Consider the following 16,997-nt stretch of genomic DNA (forward strand, 5'->3'; position numbering starts at 1 on the left):
TGTAGATGCAAACACCACATAAAGAAAAGGCTACCAAATGTTAAAAAGCTTTAAGCAAAGAGATAATGTAGTAGTGGGGGTGAATAAAAATGATGTGGAGGAGTAAAAAAGGGTACAACAACAAAGGAAAGCTCGAAACATCCTCGTAAAGTGCCGAAAGAGAGAAAACAAAACGAAAAGAGAGACAAAAAGATCCTTTCTTTCTCTGTGCCATTGTGTTCATCAGACTTGAGAAACCCAGCCTCCTTATATAGATCAAACAGTTAATACACATTTGGCGTGTTACAACTCCAAACATCTTTTGTTCCACACCTCTGCAAAAAACATTCATCAAGTATATGATCGAAGGTCTGCAACAACGGATCCTCTGTCTTCGTGCCTCTTTTATTAATACAAAAAAGAGCTTCAGGTAGAGACGGCAAGGCTCTTGAATGCTTCGAGCTGTGCATCGTTACCCATTGGATGGTTTGGTGTGTCGCCATTCTCATTCCTCTTGAGAGAAGAGTTGTACACTGAATCAGGCATCACAGAGCTACGCTTGCCTTCAAAGTGAGTCGACCACGGAAAATACTCGGCACAGCGTGATTTCCATCCTGCAACCCAAAACCCGGCTTAATACTTCTATAAACAGTAATGACCTTAATGAGTGGTTCAGAAGACCAACTAAACGCATTAAATATAAAAAAAATATGCAGCCACAGACAGTCATATCGGCACACTACTTTATGGAAACATCACAGCGATGATATTTAATGCTTACTGGAGGCAGCTTCTGAGTCGAGGAAAACTGTCTCTAGGAGCTTATGAACTGCCATACATTCTTTGAGTTTCCATTCTCTTGCTTGTCCGAGAGCTCCATTTCTGTACATGGACAACCGATGTGAACAAAACACAGAACAGAGAAACCAAGGAACCATAAGGTAATTATGTTTTGAAGAAACATTACGTTTGTTGAACCACTTTGTTGGTTGAATCTTCAATTACTTTGATAGCCTCAGATTTCTTGCTTTGATCTAACAGGTACAGCGTTTCTGCGTATGCCACTCTGTGCACCAAAGAATCTGCGAAATTGAAATGCAGACGTAAGCATTTTTCTTCTAATCAGAAACTGTGATACCTTCGTGAGGGTGCCATGTAATCAGTTTGATACGCACCTTCGTGTCGACCAAGAAACTCTTTGTTTGCCTCTAATAATGATTTATTCTGCAATTGACTAGAGCGCAAACGAAGGTACAATTTATCTCACAAGTGATATAGAAAATCAACAGTAAGAATAGATAAGAATAATAGTTTGAGTAGACACCTGATTGATGGGCGCTCAGCCTCTAGGACACTCCAACGAAGTTTCTCAGCTTCAGTCGTGGGAGCACTCGTCGATCCTGTCCTGAGAAAGAATTTAACCTGCCATCCAAGTTCAAAAGCATAAACCCCCCCCCCCCCCCAAAATGAAAGCATGACTAGCCACATAAGACTTGAAGGGAAAACATTATAATCCCATTTTTTAGAACATCGCAAGTAGCACAGATTCCATACCAGTGAACGATGTGAATCAGGGTTCTCCGCGTCCAATTTAAGCATTTGCTTGACAGCCTGAAGAATGAAAAATGAGACACCAAAGCCCTTAAATTAACCGAACAAAGGATATCAAAGAACCGTGAGCTTGAATATAACCACCAGCCGAGAAATTAGTTACCTGGAATGCAAGCAGAAACTTTTCTTTTCTCATGTTAACCTCAAAAGAAAGTAGATGAGTCTCCAAAGAGTTAGGTGAATGCTTCTGGAGTAGACTCAAGTACTTTGAAGCCTCTGCCAGTGGATCTTCCACCTGTGCAGATTTAGTTTTTTAGTAAGCTTCTGATAAAGTTAATAACACTCATACTACAGTATTATTGAGGAAGATCACAATACATCTTACAAATGAAGTAAAACAACAACCTGAATTAACTTTTGCCCATGAGGATCTGGGTCTACAGGTTTCACATTTCGTTTGCCAGACTTTGAGACACCACTCGCAGTTGATTCTTCACTCTTAGTCTCAGCTTCCTGAAACGAAAGACAAATCATAAGCCACCGAAGTGATAATTTACTCGACAAAACACTGAAAACACTAACTTTCTTAGCTCGGGCTTCTGCCTTTTTCTGCTTCTTCATTTTCTTCTTTTGAGCAGGAGCCAACTTTGACATTTCATCTTCTTCAGCAGTTGATTTGGGAGTATCGTGCAATTTCAGGTAGCACCTGAATATCGAGGCGGGAGGTAATTGTAACTACAATCTATTTGAAGCTATCATGCATCCATCTACTAGATACTGTTGTTTTGTGAAACAAAGAGTTTACCTGATAGCTCTGATGGCTGCTTTGTGGAAATATGGGAATGAGTGCAATCGGTCTTGGAACTTAAGCATGTCAACATATGAACGCAAAGTCATTTTTCTTAAGCAGTACGAGTGGAAATCAAACTGATCTTCAGAAATGTCAGAATAGTGCTTCTCCACAGCCAAAAACCTCTTCAGGGCACGTCCAAGATCACCCTGACGGAAGTAGCTATCCCCAGATGCAAGATCATACCTGTTACGACATGAGATCAAAAGACAGCCATTAGAAATACATCTCAAAATGTCAATTTTACATTAGTAACAACTACTCAATCTGGAGAGCCGTACCACATGCACTGCATGTCATGAAGATTGTTGAGCTGATCCCCCTCTTTTGTAAATAAAACAGCAGTTTTCTCAGCCGAGGCCACCTTCACCAGGAAAGTTCACAGATCAGGTTAACCTCTGAGGACATCGACCAAAAGAATATAATATGAAAAAGCCAGGATGTAAACCTGATCTGCTTGCAGCATACGCTTAACGCATTCACTGTTAATATAGCGATCTGCTAAGTCCATGCATCTAGCTTCATCGGCAAGTGCGGCAGCGGCAGTTAAGTCTCCTGCATGCTTCATTATTCGGCTCTGTTGAGAGAAACCAGTACAATGATTAAGAAGAAACAAGAGTCCTCAAACAAAAAGATAAACTGATACGCGGTGTGCACAAATCACACAAATTATGTTAACACAGTCGCTATAACTAGAGAAGTTCAAAACCACCATCCTGTCAATGAAGTTTCTAAGAATGTGCCTCCATACAGGTGCAAGCAGCAACAGTGACATATACGAAAACTGATGGATCAAAATCTTATTTTTTTTTCCAAGTTAAACAAAGATACCTTAACAGAGTACAGATCAATCACTGTCGGCGTATGAGCAATGGCCTCGTCAATTTTACCAAGGGCAGCATCATACTGACCACGCTTGTCATAATGCTGCAGTATGAAAAATACGATTCATGATACGATATGCAAAAATTCAACCCAAAGGCTGTTAATAATAAAGAGAAATTAAGACAGATAGCAAAACTGAACCTGAGCCAAGAAAAATAATGTCCACAATAGAGTTGACGGGGGCTCTTTCACATCACTGTTTCAATTAAGAAATAGTCACAATAAATGACTGATCTAATCACTAATCTTGATAAAATTTCAGTCCTAATTTAGTATATATAAACCACAAATCATAGAAGAAGTAATTCCAGTTAATATTACAGTAATAAATTCAGTCACACACCTTCCTGGGTAACTTCCAGTAGTCCTAATAGAATGTTCCATCTCAACAACTAGTTGCTCCAATATATCAGGCTGGATAACAAAAATACATTTAAAACATGTATTTTGTTACAATGAAATTTGCGACAGCATGCTCAAGGAAAAAGCAGGGAAACAAACCTTGCGAGGGTGATCATATAGAGAAGAGAGATCAGAGAATAATGAAGGAACACCCTGACACAAGAATCAAGATATAAGAAACATATTCTATTAGAGCATTGTAACAAAGAGACTCAAGGGAAAGAAAAGATACCTTTGTCAACAGAGGTTTAATGTACTTTGCAACAGCCTCCTTAAACCCTTCATCTTGCAGAAAATCCAATGGTATCCTCTGAAAATGGAAAAATATAGAATAACTTAATATCAATAGTCACATTTCATATATCAGCACCCAGAAATTATCAGAGAGATCAAAATGGGTAACCGGTAGTTCCCTACACAGCGGAAGGGTATAAAAAATGTATTTAACTACAGGCACTGAACCGCCTTTTCTCACCTTAACAGCGGATGACCGAGTGTACTGCTCGCTTAGAGACTGGTACAAGGCATTTAACTTCTCAATCTTGTCCGACGAATATTGTCCACTTTCTGAATACAAACCAAGACATTTTTGGAGGCCTTCATAATATCTGAAAAGTACAGGAATGCACTATTTACTTGTTGACATGAATTGACAGTACCCAAATATATATAGAAGCCTTTAAGAATGTCATAGGAGAAGATAGTCAACTTTTAAGCAAAAAAGAAAAAAAAATAATGAATTAGAAGTGCAAAGGAAAAAAAACCTGTAATTGTCAGGGTTCATGGAAAGAAGAACCCTGTAGAGTTTACTGGCTTCTGCTGGGCGACGAAGCTTCGACAAGAGAGATGCCTCTTGTTCTTTGTAGGACAACTTATCAACCTAGAAACAACCACACGAGGACTATAAACAACTATATGCGTGTATCCTATGATCCACATATACAATAAAATCAGCTTCCAAAACTTACTATTTTCGGCTCTTTTTTGTGCAACTCCTCAAGAGCTTTTCCAAAAGCACCTGACTCCTCAAGCAAGGAAACCTGGAAGAAAAAAACAGTTGAGAAACCTGTGCTAATGCCAAATGAATATCAGCTAAATGGACCCTTTGACGACAAGCATGGTTTTCCAGGGACAAAGGACCAGAGAGGTAACAGAGGTTTGACGTTGTACAATATTTTGCTTGATACCTTGTATAGAATCATTTCAGTGTGTTCACATAGCTCGTTCTCAGGAGGATAATCATCCTCTAGGGTGCCTTCAAACGCTTCCAAAATTTCAACAGCTTTAGAAGCACTGGTTTAAAATATTTTTAAAAAAAAAAACATAATAAGAGATCAAGGTGAGCTACTGCCAAACGAATAAAGAAGCAATTAACTTATTCGAAAGGCATATATAATTCTACTGAATATTGTTTCCTAAAATTCTGATGTAAGGTACATCCGAGCAAAGGTGTCAAAGACTAGAATTGCAAATCAAATAAATAAACAGCAAATGGTAAAAAGAAGAAAAAATAGCATTCCATTCAAATGAGTAAAGTAACGAAGCTTCAAGGACCATAATACCATACTTAGCGTTCAAATGCTGGGAGACTGCAAAGCCAATCCAGTTCATTCGATGATTAGGCTTTAAAGTCAAAAGCTGCTGCCTGGTCTCCACAAAGCCAGATAAGTCCCGCATTTGTGCCTAGGAATAAGAAAGGAGCTTACACAAAGGAAAACTGATAAAAGTAGGAATTGACATTTATTAAATTCTCCTCAATCAAAATTTTTATACCTGCAAGAGTGAGAGGTCGCGGAGTATTTCAAGATTATCAGGGTCAATTCTAAGAGCATTACGGTAGCATTTGATGGCCTCTCTATACTCTCTGTCTGACCGGTACAGGAGACCAAGCACATGCCAGCAAACATGGCTTTTGATGTCATTCTGCATGGAATAATAAGAAAGTATGTTTTACCCGGAAGAATAATAAACGTAATCTGGAAACCTCTAACGAATGAAGCTATGATTATGAAAGAGCATAAATGGAACCTTGACTCCAAGGCGAACAAGCTCATATGCTTCAGTTTTACGGTCCATGCAGTTAAGAGTCAATCCTTTCATGGATAAAGTCTCTGAAAATTAATTAGAAAAGAATAAAAGAAACAAGTCTTAGTAAGAAGAAAAATCAGAGCTAATAGACATGAAAAAAGGAAGGCAGGAAAGAAGCAATCAGTAGAAGCGACAAGTGCGTTTTTAACGCAAAACCGAAAATACTCAACTAGCAAAATAAACAATACATATACTCAAAAAGCTTATGAAAACTCCAAGGAAACAACGGAAGGAGGGATGATAAAAAGGAAACTGACCACCATGAGAAGGAAACTTTTTCAAAATGGTATCAGCAGCCTTGAGTCCCTTCTTGTACTGCTTCGTCTCATAAGATTTCTGCATAGATCACCCCATAATACAATTTAAGCAATGGAAAAATACATTAAAAAGAAGAAGAATATGAACCATTCCAAGTAGCTTCAACCTAAAAAAAAAAACGAAAATCCAATGCAATAGTTAAGATGATAATTAGCTAGTTTGCGGAGAAAGTGTGAGTGGGGGCATAATAATCATATAAACACTGAATGGTGCATATAACATATGAAAGTAGAAAGAAGAAGAAAAAAAGAGTAGAAGCTATATATACTCGAAGCTTTGGTTATTTGTGTTACTCAAAAGGAAATTAAGAATCAATGTAACTGAAACTAGGCGAGCCCGGAAGATCTAGCAAGAGACGATAGTCAATGTAACTGAAACTAGCAACTTACTTTTAAAAGAGACAAACGCATTACTAGGCAAAAATAAGAAAGGCAATGATTATTGAGGAGTTAACTTAATTTTAGGGTTTAACAAAGAAAGAGAATAGAATCGGAGGAACATACGACGATGAGCTTGAAGAGGTTGGCCTCTTTTGGAGGAAGCGAAGCTCCCATCTTTCCTGCGCTACTGAGAGAGAGAGAGAGAGAGAGAGCTCGCGAAGCAAGAAGAGATTGAGGTGAGGTGCTGCTTCAACCTTACTGCGGAACAACGATGAAGACAAGACGAGACGACCCAAAGGAAAGGAGGGGTATAAATTAGGGTCTTCAATCTTCGTTTCGTTTATCCCTCCTCCTCCTAACCAAATCGGTTTAGATTTCTCTCTTCCGGTTAGCATAAAATTTTAAGCATGTTAGACCGGTTCATCAATTTGAGAGACTCAATCAAACCGGTTAAGTGGATCCGAACCTAATTGACCGGATCAAAATTGTAGTGACGCAAAATCAATTCATAACCAAAAACCGAATTAATGCAATCGATTCCAACTGTAAAGACTTAACCGAACAAACCGAAAAGGCAATGTCATGTAAGCAGAATGAAACAAGTGTGTGATGTGATCTTAATGAGACGACTCTAAACAAACGTTCCTGTAAGCATGCTCTATCTCTTCTTCCGTCATTTCAACTGTCTCATCACTCTCGTATCCAGAACCAACAACCCCAGAGCCAGAGGTGGTCCTTCTCTTCTTTGTTCCCGATGCTTCTTCTTCTTCTTCTTCTTCACCCTTTTTTGCTAGCTCTGCCTCGTAAATCTTCTTCCACGACTTTGCTTGTTTCCAGAGTTGATCCTTTGAAGCCGCCGTGGAGTTTTCTGTTTTACAAGAAGATTCCATCTTTCCAAGCTCCTTCACTACTCGAGGGACAAAGCTCCACAGCTCCGTCACTGATCCTACGTCCTAAAAGTACAGAGAAGAAGAACATTCGAGGATCAATTCAACAAACCATCTTCTCAAAGAAACTGATCAAAATGCCAAAAGATAGAAAAACTTTATTTAAAGCGTTAGACTAACCTGCTTCTGCTCAAGAGAATCTATGGCGTCTTGTAAACAGGTTAACACTCCTTCTGCAGCTATTCTCTTGATCTCTCCTGCTGCTGGCTGTTCCAATGGTGGTTAGACAGCAGCAGAAACAAAAGACAGCAAGTAATTTTGAAAAAATAAGAAACATACTTTCTCCTCCTGACTCTCTAGCCATGAGATGGTTTCAGTTAGGTCATCCCTCGCCCATTTCTTCACCTCCGTAACAGAAAATGGTTCCTTTACAGTATTGGAACCTGGTCTGTTCTGTAAAATACGGAGGAAAACAGTCAAAAAACCATTTACTGGAGCAAATTACGGTTCCTCTTTGTTTAACCAAACCGGCCATCAGTTATATATATTTAGAAGACAGACCTTGGATGAAGCAGATGACGACGTTCCCCTTGTTTCTGATTTTGTCTCCTCTGATTTTATGGACAACTGTTTCTTCTTTTCTGTAATACAATCAATTATGTTCCACAATGTCAAGCTAAACAGGGAACTGAAACTATTATCTCGTTCGTTCATTATTTAACCAAAAGTGAAACTAATGAATGAAACAACTCAGGAGAGACGAGAACGTAGTTAAAACAATGACACGCTAATCTAAAGCTTCTTCCTCTATACGTTTTCTTTTTTTTTTATTTATTACCTCGAAAAGTAGGATCTTGGGGAACACTGGTTTTCCTCCACGGTTTTCCAGCATGCATAAGGTATTGCTCAATATCCACCAGCTTCTTCTGCGTATAACACTCGGTTATCCAATCCTGAAGACACAGTTAAAAAACATCATCAGCACACAAAGTAGAAGACAATGACTGAGAGTAGAGAGAGACCTTAGAGACAATGGTACCAGAGTTGGATTGAACATGGCGGAACTTGGGAGTGTTGGGAAAAGCAGAGATCAACAAGGTGGAGAGAGAGTTCCAGTCAGGGTGATAAGTGGCTCCCATGGCCAAGGCCTGTGACCTTAGTGTACTCCTCTCCGGATTTACAAACCCCGACAACACAAATACAACTCCTTCCTGTATAGGCACACACAGTTTTAATTATAAATCACAAAGTAAGCTAATTAAGAGGAGAGCTAAAAAAATGAAAAACAGTTGACAGACCAGAAGTTTAGAGAAATCAGTGGTGTTGCTTATATCAACTTCATCGTCATCCTTGGGCTTCTTATTACCCTCAGGAGGAGGAGGAGGAGGAGGAGGAGGAGGATCCCTTGAACTCATCCAAGAAGGAAGATTTCGCTTCTGAGACATCTCCCTCCTTTACTACTACAGTGCTATTCCCTATTGTATCTTAACAACAAAGCCTGCAAAAATTGAAAAGCATTCCTTCCTTTGTAATAATCAAAATCTCAATACAAACACACGGACAGAGTTTTTTAAATTTGCGGAATCACAGAAGCTGCTAGGTATCAATTAGAATTCGATTTCAGAGACTGATTTAACAAGAAGATATTCGAAAAATGAAATACAAAAAGCCATTTGCATTGAGCAGAGTTTGAAACCATCAAAAAAAAAATCTAACATTTCCGTGAATATAGAGACATGTTACGAAGCAGGAGAAGACACTATTATTATTATTATTATTGACTTAATCACAAAGCGAAGAAGAACCTTAACGCACCCCTGCTTCCTTCTTCCTTTCTGATCGACACAGAGAGAGAGAAAACTGTCAACGATATTAACACTCGAATCAGGTAATTTGCATATATTAAATTTAATATAACACAAGAACCCTTGCAACAGATGTGGACGTGCCGGAGTGGTTATCGGGCATGACTAGAAATCATGTGGGCTCTGCCCGCGCAGGTTCGAATCCTGCCGTTCACGCTCCGTTTTTTTTTTACATACAACAAACAACTCTTAAGGATCCCAAGTCTAGTCTTGTGTAGACTAAAAAGCCCATTATTGACATAAAGCCCATTATCTGCTTTAATATCTGGAGTGGTGATGCCCTCCTCTATAACTTAAATGTGGGCTTAGGAGGGAGGGCTAGGATTTTATAAGAGAGGTTTTGAAATTTGGATTACACACCTGAGGCAGAGGGGCAGAGTTTGATGAAGGATTATACTGACAACTGACTTTAAAGTTAGCTGCGTGCAGAGTGCAGAGACACCCTCTTTTACAGGTTACCATCTACTTGTATTTAATGTTTTTGTTCCATCTCTCTGTAAAACAAAAGAGAAATGCATCCTCTTATTATTATTATACTATTATCTAACAGCAGATTTTTCTATAGATTAGCTGTTGGATCTGCAGAGAAAATAGATGCCGGGCCGCTTCATCCTGCGTCACAGCTTTGTCAATAAATCCAACGGCTTGCAGCTTTATGACTCACTACCACCAAATCTAAAAATAAATAGGCACTGTGTTTTACACACTGTACTCTTATCACCAAAAGTACTCTTAGTCCATATCTTACCATTAAATAACATTAAAACTAAAAGAAAGGAAGAAATTATTGCTTAATTAAGATAAGAAAGTCATGTATCTTATTGGTAGTGTCATACAGGTATTGGGTAGAAGAGAATTGGAGAGATGAGAGATTGTCTCATTCTCTTTCTTTCGTTTCTCTTTCTTTTATTAAAGCTCACTTAAGATACAATTAAAGTATCTGTCTATAAACATGCATGATCACCAAAATGAGAATTGATTTTTTTTTTTTGATAATTAAAGTGGGATCCGTACAATCTGTATTTTCTTACCATCTAAGGTTGTTCCCTATGACCAAAAAAAATCAAATCCATGACGATAATGAATCCTTTATCGTTAGAACCAGTGCCGGCTCTACACATGTGCTGAAGGAGCTTTAGCACAGGGTCCTTTTATTTTTCAATAATTTTCTTTAAGGAATCAAGGTCCTATTTTGTCAAATGTATACAGATTTAGGGTCCTAGTTTTGGACTTTAAAAATGTTAACAATGATTTTGGAAATGAGAAACTTGAGCACAAGGTCCACTAACTTAATAAGCCGGCCCTGGCTAGAACAAAACCACTTGGTTAATGAGAATTGATCTTTTTCACGTTCTTCCATTACCAAAAAATAGTCAACACATCTCTGTAACTAATAATCATGTGTCTGTATAGACATGCTATTTTTCCCCCGCCACATGTAGGCTATCTATTCATTCACCTCATCATCATAAATCAACTTGTCTTTTTTTAACCAAAAAAAAAAAAAGAATTTGATAATAGATGCCAGAAAATAGCTGACAAAAAAAAAAGATGCCAGTAAATAAAGTGGAGAAAAAATGGAGATGTAGCATGTCTTTTTGATTAACTTTCAAAACTACGTAGTTAACTTTTTTTTTGAACAATACGTAGTTAACTTGCATCATGCATCAACTTGTTTCTTTTGATTGTAGGCTATCTATTCATTCACCTTGTCATCATGCATCAACTTGTTTCTCCTAATTAATTTTGATTGTACTTAACTTTCAAAACTACGTAGCATGTGTTTTTTTGGGTCTTACGGATTAAGCGTTGTGGCTTACCAGAAATTAAAATCAAACTTACAACAGAAAAAAATAAAAAGTAAAATCAAACCATCTACCCGTGAAATGATGTTTATCCAACTTGCTTTTGTTGTTCAACTTGTCTTTCGTTAGTCAATGAAGTAATTGACGCGTTAGAAAAACTACAAAATACTTTTAAAGATTTTATATTCTAATGGAAGTGGACTACACACGCCGGAATGCTTGACCATTCAAGAAGGTTGATGGAGGATAATAGAATTAATAAGTCCAAAAGGTTAATTAAGAAGAAAACGGATACTAGCCCTAACAAAAACAGTAAAAAGCAACAGCATCAAGTGCCATTAGCTTAACGGTTAATAAAAGCTCTAGTTAATAAGATGAGTGGCAAAAATCGTTTTCGTTCCGTTGAGGAAACAAAGGCAAAAGCTCCGGTGCTGGCTCGTCACCGCTTCTCGGACTCGGAAGGAAGTAAAACCCTTTCTCGGCTATGGCTTTTTGCTCTTCCTCTCCCGGTGTCGCGTGGTGATTCTCACGTGCTGAGTGTGGGCTCCAGAATGGGTCGAGGTGAGAGACCGGTGAGACGAGGAACCCTCGGTGAAACTGGCCCAAAGAATCGTTGGCCACGTTGTTGTTGATCTTCAGCTCCATTTTCTTGGATGATTGACGGCGCTCGTGGAGCTTGAATGCTTGTCTCTTTGGAGTTAAAGGAAGCTTATGTTGTGCCGTGGATGAGGAGGAGGAGGAGGAGAGTTCCGGTGGTGCTCCCGTGAGTTTTTGAACGATGTTACGGAAACTGGAGGGGTCTGCTTGAACAAACATGGTGTTTGGGTCGGTAGCATAGCTCGGCGGCTGGGAGTGGTGGTTCTTGTGGCTCATGGCGGCGGCGGTGGATAAGATGAATGAATGAAGTCGAAACAAGAGAAGAGAAGTATGTTTTGTTCTTGTCAGAAAGACATTGTCGTCTGCCTACTAGTATCCAATATTTAAAGAAGACCGTCTTCTTTGTGTGCGTGTGTTTCCTTGACATTTTTGCCAACATATTTATGAAATATAATAATTATAAGTTTCCAATATGATTGACTTTGCACGTCTAGAATTCGTAGTTGATAAAGTTGATGGTAAATAAATGCATATATTGTATATTGCTAATAATTCGCTGGTCATGTTTATGATTTGAACACTGGATTTTAATACGTTTTCTAGATGGTTAGAATATAAGTCAAATACATTATTAGAATTGTTGCCGATTGTGTACATTAGAAGTGAGAACATACATATGATGATGAAAATAATGGGTCCATTGTTGACTTGGTAAGCAAATTAATTAATTATTTCTACAAGCATTTCACTTGTCTAATATCTCACACAATGTTCTTCTTATACACGAACTTTTATATATTGCAAAACTATACTGTACTAATGTCGATGAATTCATATCTGATTTTTGAAAACCATACATTGAATGTCAAGGTTATGATTTTTGTACGTGTTTCGTAATAAAGAAACCAACGAGATTCTTGAGACCGTGATATAATAATGATCACATATCCATAATTTATAGTTTTCGAATTTTGAATTTATCAAAGAAATAAATGCAACGAGGAGGAATGCATCATAACTTCTCCTACAAAATTCATGAGAATTCAAAATTTTGAAAGATAACTGATTAAATGAATATAGACCAGTATATAGTTATTTGAGTAGTTGCAATTTTGTTTTGTCAAACTCTTGTGATTAAGTTGGCTTCTTCTTACATGACATTTTAAATTGATATTAAAACGTGGGATGTATATAATTAAGATGAATCCTATTAAGGAGAAATAAATATGAATATATATTAAGTTTTAAAATGATTTGAATAATCAAAGAAAAAGAAAGGCCCTTTAGGTTGCGTGAAGGGATAGTATGCAAAAGGAAAAGATTTTTCTTCATACTTCACTTCACGTTTTTTCTTTGTTCCTTCCCTTTGCTTTCTTTTGACTCTTTGTTATTTTTTCTTGTGTTTCCATTGTTTTTTCCCTTGAATTCTCGAGTTAATAATAACACGCCCTTTCTTAGGACTGCACATTTTTCGCATAGTCAACATCTTATCTTACCTTCACAAGTAGATTGGACCAGAGATGCAATTCAACATCTTAGTATCTTACTTTCACGTGTCCACTGGATCTGTTAATTAACGGTATGTTGCACAAAATGCTATGCCTTGCTGCAGATTGTTTGTTTCTAATAGGTAATTCCTTTCTGACTTAGAAAAAAATAAGAAAAAATAAGAAAAATAAGGGCCCAACCGGGTTCGAACCGGTGACCTATTGATCTGCAGTCAATTGCTCTACCACTGAGCTATGGACCCAACTTGTCTTAATAGTTACTACTAAAGATCTATGTATGACTGAATTTACATAAAATACAATGTTTCTGGTTTCTAAGTCTTTCCAATGTTTCTTACATACGTATAAAGAGACTAAATTATTGTCTGCTAGTGGTGCCTATGCCAATAGTCCAGTTTTGTCTCTGTTTCTCAGTTAATCAACGTTGCATTTTTCTTTGCTAAGCCAGAGGCTAAACTGTGATTTGTGTGACTACATCACCAGTTTCACAAGAATGTTGTCAGGGCAGCGAACTAAAATGTAAACATAACGTGACTTGCAAGAAAGAGCCCTTATGTGATAAATAAGATGAGAAAAGACAAGGTGTGTGTTTTACGGAAATAAACTCAAGTTTTTAAAGAGAGAGAGATCAGCAAGATGGAATGTTCTCTCCACCGCTTTGCACCATGACTCCACTTTCTTCTTCCTGGTTGCTTCTTCCATAGCCAGTCTGAAGATTTTAGAGTTCTTTGACCTCTCTCCTGACTCAAATATGTCTTCTTCCTTCCAGAATCCAACTGCCAGTCCAGCTGCATAAGCTGCTCCTAATGTTGTTGTCTCTATGTCTACTGGCCTCACCACCGGAGTTCCCATCAAATCAGCCTGCCCATGACAATTAATGAGAATTATTAATGTTGAAACTAAACTACATTCATAATCATTTAATTACCTGAATCTGCATTAGAAGGTTGTTGGCCGTGGCACCACCATTAACTCTAAGCAAAAACTCCCCTTTCTCATCATCTAGGGATCCCTTTTCACCAGCATCTTTGTTCATAGAGTCCAACACATCTTTCAGTTGAAAACACATGCTCTCCAACACAGCCCTTTCTATGTGAGACTTGTTTGTAAAACTTGGGATCCCTATGCAGACACCACGAGCGTCTTCTCTCCACCAAGGAGCAAACAAATTGTTAAATGCTGGCACAAAGTAAACTCCTCCTGTTGATTCTACCTTAGCCGCCAAGTCTTCGATTTCACTGGCACTTTTGATTATGCCAAGGCTGTCTCTTAGCCACTGAACAGCAGCTCCAGCTATAGCTATAGAACCTTCAAGCGCATAGTTTGTCTTTGCTTGAGGCCCAAGTTTGTAAGACAGTGTGGTTAGAAGTCCATGACCTGACTTGATGGGCACTTCTCCTGTGTTGAGAAGAATGAAAGCGCCAGTTCCGTAAGTACTCTTAGCCTCACCTTTTTGCAAGCTTGTCCTAGCATCGCAGCGTGCTGGTCTCCAAGGCATCCAGCGATCTTGATACCAGGAATGGGCCAGCCTTTGCATATTTCACCAATGACCTCCGAGTTGCTTATTATTTTGGGCAAGATTTCAGCAAGAATGCCAAGGGTTTTAATAGTGTCCTCGTCCCAGCTCAAGGTCTTGAGGTTCATGAGCATGGTGCGAGAAGCATTGGTGACATCAGTGACATGTAACCCGCCACTGGAACCGCCAGTCATGTTCCAGATAAGCCAAGTGTCGATTGTACCAAAGATGGCATCACCTTTCTTTATACCCTCTTTGACAGCTTCTACACATTCTCCATCAGCCAGAGAAGCTTCATGGCAGAGAAGCATGTGCTTATAGGCAAAGACCCGGCTCTAGGCATGTGCTGGAGGAGCACTGGCACATGGTCCATTGTAATTTTTGATTTTTTCTAGTCTAGATTAGGGTCCAATATTTAAAAAATTCTTTTTTGTATGAGAAATTTTTTTTTTGCTCAGGGTCCATATAACACTTGAGACGGGCTCAACAAAATGGAATCTTCCTCCTGATAGTTCCCTCTCTAGTCTTCTGTGTTCTAAGAGGAACCATATAAACAGAGACAAAGCAGAGAAACAAGAAAGAGTGATTGTGTATGTAATGTTACTTGCAGATGGAACTGGTGCGAGCATCCATCCAGACAATAGCCTTGTGGAGAGGAAGTCCAGTGTATTTGCTCCAGACGACGGTGGTCTCTCTCTGATTCGTAAGCCCAATGGCCTTCAAGCCACCGTCCACGTTGTGTCCATCGGCTGTGGCTCTGTCAAGAGCCTTGGCAATACACACTTTCACACTTTCCACTATCTCCATTGGATCATGTTCAACCCATCTTCATTTCCAATATTCACAAAATAATATTCATTGTCAAAATTCAAGAATATTAAAGAGACGTGATTACTGATTTGCATAAAATCCACTAAACAAAATAAAATTTCCATGAATTTTAGAAATGATGAAAGAGAACACAAATATTGACCGTTCAGAAAACTTTTGTAATAAAATAAGCACTACAAACTTTTGGACAGGTCGAGCTTCAGCTAAGTAAATAGTATACAGTATGACAAGATCAGAATCTTCGACCATAAAATGTGTCACCTACTAAGAGTAATCACATAACCAATACAGAAAGATATATATATATATATACTTTAAAGAATCAAAAGGTCAACAAGAAGGTGAGAGAGGGAGTACCCAGCTTCAGGATAGAACTGAGTGAACTCGACTTGATGAGATGCAACAGCACGAACATCATGATCATAGATGACGAATCTGGTGCTGGTTGTTCCTTGATCTATTGATTCAATGAAACCTTTTCCTCCCATCTTCTCTTTTGGTGAATGAATGAATGAATGATTCTTCTTTTTTTACTCTATCTATAGATCAAGTGGAGTCAGAGAGAGAGTTCACCGTTCACATTTACACTAGATGCATAATGATAATGATGGTGTACTCATTATGGTTTCTATCGGTGGAAAGTCAATATTATGAGATCATCTATCTATACTATTAAAGTACAAGCACATTTAGATTTTTTACTAAACATGCCATTTCTTTAACTCACATTACTTATTTCATTAAGGGCAATCAAGTAATATTAATAACACATTTTTATTGGGTCATTTTTTTTTGGATCCAGCCCACTGCCCACATCATCTCTCTTAGGCCATTTGGGCTGATTAAGAAATCAGATCCAATTTTTATTTTTTTCTCCTAATTCAAATAATTTATTTTCAACCATTCTTAATATTTTGTGTAGTGAACAAAAATTAATAACTTAATTATTATGTTTTTTATTTTTAATATAATTTAAGCATTCATAAAAAAAATTGAATTTTTCATTGAAAATTATAAATCTTTATTAAAAGTATATATTTTTTTATTAAAAAATTAACCACATAATAAAATTAATATATCAGAGTTATACCAACTTAATTCATTAAAAAATAAAGTCTAATTTTCTAAACATAAATACTCATTAGACTTGGACGTTCGGATACCCATTCGGGTACGGATTTGTTCTTTCGGATATCGAGTTTTTCGGGTTTTGAAATTAAACCCCATTCGGGTTTTGAAATTAAACCTCATTCGGGTATTATAAAATTTCGGGTTGGGTTCGAGTCGGGTCTTTCCGGGTCTTGGTGGGTTCGGTTCTCATGCATAAGAACCTGCAAAATAACCAAATAACCAAAGTATCTAACGGGTTCGGTTCAAATTTGTGTATCCAAATTATTCAATAGTAACCAAAAATATACATTTTATACAGTTTTTTGGGTAAACTTTTATCCAAACTATCATATTTTATCCAAAAATACTCAAATTACCGAAAATAACTACTATAGTTAACTTATAATATTAATTTAAAAATTAAA

At 37.8% G+C, this 16,997-nt stretch overlaps 3 protein-coding genes, 2 non-coding genes and 1 pseudogene across 7 annotated transcripts; 1 reads left to right on the plus strand and 5 right to left on the minus strand.

The window, feature by feature from the left end:
* Positions 1-36: 36 nt before the first annotated feature.
* LOC108842635 (N-terminal acetyltransferase A complex auxiliary subunit NAA15) lies at positions 37-6,739 on the minus strand. Its single transcript, XM_018615615.2, has 26 exons — positions 6,577-6,739; positions 6,013-6,091; positions 5,696-5,778; positions 5,441-5,590; positions 5,235-5,350; positions 4,855-4,960; positions 4,636-4,707; positions 4,432-4,547; positions 4,143-4,275; positions 3,900-3,977; positions 3,767-3,820; positions 3,609-3,679; positions 3,407-3,461; positions 3,212-3,307; positions 2,829-2,957; positions 2,662-2,744; positions 2,336-2,566; positions 2,113-2,236; positions 1,936-2,043; positions 1,694-1,825; positions 1,534-1,590; positions 1,304-1,401; positions 1,155-1,213; positions 947-1,061; positions 761-861; positions 37-593 (listed from the first exon to the last, which is right to left on the minus strand). Exons 1-26 carry the CDS (start codon positions 6,625-6,627, stop codon positions 406-408), a joined length of 2,685 nt encoding a protein of 894 aa, XP_018471117.2. The 5' UTR covers positions 6,628-6,739; the 3' UTR covers positions 37-405.
* A 219-nt stretch (positions 6,740-6,958) lies between these two features.
* LOC108842636 (DNA-repair protein XRCC1) lies at positions 6,959-9,283 on the minus strand. Of its 3 annotated transcripts, none has more exons than XM_056993644.1 (8): positions 9,156-9,283; positions 8,639-8,838; positions 8,363-8,551; positions 8,179-8,293; positions 7,902-7,981; positions 7,680-7,793; positions 7,521-7,607; positions 6,959-7,406 (listed from the first exon to the last, which is right to left on the minus strand). In XM_056993644.1, the coding sequence occupies exons 2-8, from the start codon at positions 8,783-8,785 to the stop codon at positions 7,071-7,073; spliced, it is 1,068 nt and encodes a 355-aa protein (XP_056849624.1). In that variant the 5' UTR covers positions 8,786-8,838; positions 9,156-9,283; the 3' UTR covers positions 6,959-7,070. The 3 variants fall into 3 exon arrangements, with proteins under 3 accessions (XP_056849624.1, XP_018471118.2, XP_018471119.2); XM_018615616.2 differs by having other exon boundaries at positions 9,146-9,277; XM_018615617.2 differs by lacking the exon at positions 9,156-9,283 and having other exon boundaries at positions 8,639-9,063.
* TRNAS-AGA (transfer RNA serine (anticodon AGA)) lies at positions 9,280-9,361 on the plus strand. The gene has a single exon. It is a non-coding gene; the product is annotated as a tRNA-Ser (tRNA).
* Positions 9,362-11,166: 1,805 nt separating this feature from the next.
* Positions 11,167-12,008, minus strand: LOC108839917 (VQ motif-containing protein 11). Its single transcript, XM_018612696.2, has one exon. The coding sequence runs from the start codon at positions 11,881-11,883 to the stop codon at positions 11,377-11,379; it is 507 nt and encodes a 168-aa protein (XP_018468198.2). The 5' UTR covers positions 11,884-12,008; the 3' UTR covers positions 11,167-11,376.
* A 1,277-nt stretch (positions 12,009-13,285) lies between these two features.
* On the minus strand, positions 13,286-13,357 carry TRNAC-GCA (transfer RNA cysteine (anticodon GCA)). The gene has a single exon. It is a non-coding gene; the product is annotated as a tRNA-Cys (tRNA).
* A 170-nt stretch (positions 13,358-13,527) lies between these two features.
* On the minus strand, positions 13,528-16,074 carry LOC108832785 (glycerol kinase-like; annotated as a pseudogene).
* Between the last annotated feature and the right edge of the window lie 923 nt (positions 16,075-16,997).

The sequence above is a fragment of the Raphanus sativus genome, chromosome 2, assembly GCF_000801105.2.
Source record: "Raphanus sativus cultivar WK10039 chromosome 2, ASM80110v3, whole genome shotgun sequence".
Lineage (NCBI taxonomy): Eukaryota > Viridiplantae > Streptophyta > Magnoliopsida > Brassicales > Brassicaceae > Raphanus > Raphanus sativus.

Excerpts from the sequence above, each read along its gene's own strand:
- LOC108842636 (XM_056993644.1), bottom strand. The coding sequence starts at position 8,785 with ATGTCTCAGAAGCGAAATCTTCCTTCTTGGATGAGTTCAAGGGATCCT. Across the intron at positions 7,608-7,679 it reads TAGAGAGTCAGGAGGAGAAA|CCAGCAGCAGGAGAGATCAA; the intron begins GTATGTTTCTTA and ends CCATTGGAACAG. Across the intron at positions 7,407-7,520 it reads ATTCTCTTGAGCAGAAGCAG|GACGTAGGATCAGTGACGGA; the intron begins GTTAGTCTAACG and ends CTGTACTTTTAG.
- LOC108839917 (XM_018612696.2), bottom strand. The coding sequence starts at position 11,883 with ATGAGCCACAAGAACCACCACTCCCAGCCGCCGAGCTATGCTACCGAC.
- LOC108842635 (XM_018615615.2), bottom strand. The coding sequence starts at position 6,627 with ATGGGAGCTTCGCTTCCTCCAAAAGAGGCCAACCTCTTCAAGCTCATC. Across the intron at positions 4,708-4,854 it reads CTGAAATGATTCTATACAAG|GTTTCCTTGCTTGAGGAGTC; the intron begins GTATCAAGCAAA and ends TTTTTCTTCCAG. Across the intron at positions 3,462-3,608 it reads ACTGGAAGTTACCCAGGAAG|TGATGTGAAAGAGCCCCCGT; the intron begins GTGTGTGACTGA and ends TAATTGAAACAG.